The following is a 3,321-nucleotide window of genomic DNA, read 5'->3' as shown; positions in this document are numbered from 1 at the left end:
CTGATCAAGACCAAGTAAAACAGTAGCGTTACGCCAAAGAAATAGGAGGAAGTGGTTACCAGCGAAGAAGAGATCTCCCTAGATTCTAGGAGTTGTGGCACTTTCGTAGGGAAGTTAGTTATGCAACGTTCAAATAGGAGTAACGTTACACATTGTATTAGTATAAATAGAAGGGAATAACACTCTGTACAACACAAGTCTTACATTGCTCTTACTTACATTCTTTCTCCTCTACATTTACAATATCTCAAGTGTATTTAGTACAAGCTCTAAGCTGCTAGCTGCTAGCTATAAGTTGTAATCTTCTCAAATAGTGGATTGGTGGACTCAATTCCACCCGCGGTTTTTACCCTCTTCCTGGGGTTTTCCGCGTCACCATTTCTTGGTGTCTTTGCCTTTTCTTTGCATCCCCTTTTAATTCCGTAGCTAGCATCTTTTGTTGTTATAGCTGCATCTCCATTAGCTGTAGATCCTCAGCTAAGTTCTGCCTGATCAGAATTTGGCATAAACAGTTTGGCGCCCACCGTGGGGCTCTACAGCTAAACTCTCATCAAAATCCCAAAAAAGAAACACTTCAACCCAACTTTGAAATGGCTGACGATTCTGCTGAGCAATGAAAGCGGCTTTGCTGAAGGCTCAAGAGGACCTTCACCGCACTCAATCTGAGGCCCAGCAGACCATTGACAGCCTCAGAAAGAATTGGATTCTGTCAAAAGTAACAAAACCAAACACGTATCCGGAACATAATTCCTAAGTGCTTGATCTCGAAGATTCCGAGGCCAGCGAAGGTGAAGATGGAGCAGCTAGTCCGACGATGAAGCAGATGAAGCTGATCCACAGCTAAGAAAATGGCGCTCCTAGAATCTCAGAACAGGAAAATACTTCGCATGCTGACGAAGCTACCTGGAGCACCTACCCCTGTGGCTGAAGAATCTCCTGATGGCTACGCCCAATCCCCCTTCGTGGAAGAAATCGCAAGAGCCAGGATTCCCAAAAAGATCAACGTGACCCAGCCTCACAAGCTGTATGATGGAGCTGCGGATCCCTATGACCATGTGGCTCAATATAAACAGAAGATGTGGACTCTGTCCATTCCTGAGCATCTGCTAGAAGCCACCATGTGCAAGTCCTTCGGGGCCACCCTATCTGGCCTGCTTTACAATGGCTGATAAGTCTTAAGCCAGGTAGCATCCAAAATTTTGCTGCTTTAATTAACAAGTTTTATATGCAGTTTGCAAGCAGCAGGTCCTAGAGAAGCACACGGCGACTTGTATCGCATCACCCAGAAAGCCAATGAAGCTGTGAGGCAGTACCTGGATCGATTCAACAAGGAAATGATCTCTGTCAAGAACCTGGATGTTCCCACAGCTATCGAAGCATTCAGGAGAGGACTAACCTATAAATCTAGATTGTATTATGAATTGACCAGGTACCCATGTGGCACATTCGAAGAGGTCAGGGCCAGAGCTATGGCTGAGATACGTGTCGAGGAGGACGAGGCGTCCAGGTACGTGAGCGAGCCTAGCTACGATCGGAAATCCCAGAACCAGAAGAAGACTGATTGGCGCCATCAGCCATATCAGAAGCGCGAAAGTAATAACGTAGCCAGCAAGGCCACAGGTAAATCATCTAACAACGATTACCCTTCCATTGCTTCCTACTGTTTTAACGTGGATGCAGGAGGCGTAGTAAACGCACTAGAAAAGCTGGGAACCACAGTTAGGTGGCCTCGCAAAAGCGACAGACCAGACAGCGAGAAGGACACCACCAAGTGGTGTAGCTACCATGGCGACCATGGCCATCGAACAGAAGAATGCAATGCTCTCAAAAAGGAGGTGGCATGGCTGCTCAAGAAGGGCTATCTCGAGCACTTGATGGGGAAGAAGGGGCAGCAAGAAGATAAAGCTGGCCCCAGCCAGCAACAGCCTCATCCGCCACCTGAGCCCCTGCACGATAAGGTAATCAATTCTATCTCTGGAGGTTCAGAAATATGTGGACTAACATACTCTGCAGCCAAGAGATTTGCTCGAGAAGGTTCCAAAACTGCACCTAGCCCGCTGAGGAGTGCTGAAGAGAAAAAGCTCAGAAGCATGACCATCAGCTTCGACGAAGAAGATGGAGATGAGGAAGCTGATAATCATGACGGCCTCGTCGTATCTCTCACCGTCAGCAATTGCCTCATGAAGCGAGTCTTGATAGACAATGGCAGCTCAGCTAATATCATTTTCAAAATGCTCTAGAAAGCATGGGGCTGCAGGAAGCTGATATCCTCAGGAAAGCAACCGTTCTGTTCGGGTTCAATGGCGAGCCAGCTACAACGTCGGGAGATCGTATTGCCCACTATGCAAAAGGAGTCAACCTCCAAACCAGGTTCAATGTGGTAGATTGTCCCTCAGCATACAACATCATAATGGGGACACCATGGATCCACAAAATGCGAGCTGTACCTTCACCTATCACCAGACTATTAAGTTCCCTACCAAGTGGGGAGTACAAGAAATCAGGGGCGATCGCAAGCTGGCTAGGGAATGCTATAGCATATCTCTAAAAGCAAAAAAGGAATCTATCTAGCAATTACAGCAAGGTCCAGCGCCAGCCAAGCCAACAGATCAAGATGTAGATGAAGTGGCGTTGGACCCAGCAAAGCCAGAGCAGACCGTGCAGATTGGGGCATCCCTGCCAGCTGAGGAAAGCAGCGGATTATTGAATTCTTAAAGAAAAATGTAAGCTGTTTTGCGTGGAGCCATGAAGATATGGTAGGCATTGAGCCTGACATCATCACCCATAAGCTAAACGTCGATCCAACTCAAAGCCCGTGAAGCAGAAAAGAAGGAAGTTTGCTCCAGAAAGAAATATGATAGTCAACGAGGAGGTGGACAAGCTACTCAAAGCTGGCAAAATCCGAGAAGTCAAATATCCCGACTGGCTAGCTAACGTGGTGGTTGTTGGAAAGAAAAATGGCAAATGGCGGTGTGCATCGATTTTACAGATCTCAATAAGGCATGCCCCAAAGATCCATTCCCGCTGCCACATATTGATGCATTGGTGGACGCTACAGCTGGCCATGAAAGGCTAACGTTCCTAGATGCATACTCAGGTTACAATCAGATACTAATGGATCCTGCAGACCAAGAAAAGACCGCCTTCATGACTGAAAGAGGCATCTATTGCTACAAGGTAATGCCCTTTGGGCTAAAAAATGCGGGTGCCACCTACCAGCGGCTAGTCAACAAGATGTTCGAGAAGCAGCTGGGGGACACGATGGAAGTCTATATAGATGACATGCTGGTCAAAACAAAGAAAGCAGAGGATCATGTGGAC

General features: G+C 47.1%; 1 protein-coding gene across 1 annotated transcript; it reads left to right on the top strand.

Moving 5' to 3' along the window:
• The first annotated feature begins 848 nt into the window (after positions 1-848).
• On the top strand, positions 849-2,240 carry LOC104896682 (uncharacterized). Its single transcript, XM_057395727.1, has 2 exons — positions 849-1,126; positions 1,232-2,240. Exons 1-2 carry the CDS (start codon positions 849-851, stop codon positions 2,238-2,240), a joined length of 1,287 nt encoding a protein of 428 aa, XP_057251710.1.
• Positions 2,241-3,321: the final 1,081 nt, after the last annotated feature.

The sequence above is a fragment of the Beta vulgaris genome, chromosome 6, assembly GCF_026745355.1.
Source record: "Beta vulgaris subsp. vulgaris cultivar EL10 chromosome 6, EL10.2, whole genome shotgun sequence".
Classification (NCBI taxonomy): domain Eukaryota; kingdom Viridiplantae; phylum Streptophyta; class Magnoliopsida; order Caryophyllales; family Amaranthaceae; genus Beta; species Beta vulgaris.
The sequence above is the reverse complement of the archived record's forward strand: the minus strand, read 5'-3'. Positions and strand labels throughout refer to the sequence as shown.

Bases quoted from the DNA above. Each gene is read 5' to 3' on its own strand.
- LOC104896682 (XM_057395727.1), top strand. From the start codon at position 849: ATGGCGCTCCTAGAATCTCAGAACAGGAAAATACTTCGCATGCTGACG. The intron at 1,127-1,231 runs GTCCTTCGGGGC...TTTTATATGCAG, and splicing joins CTAGAAGCCACCATGTGCAA to TTTGCAAGCAGCAGGTCCTA.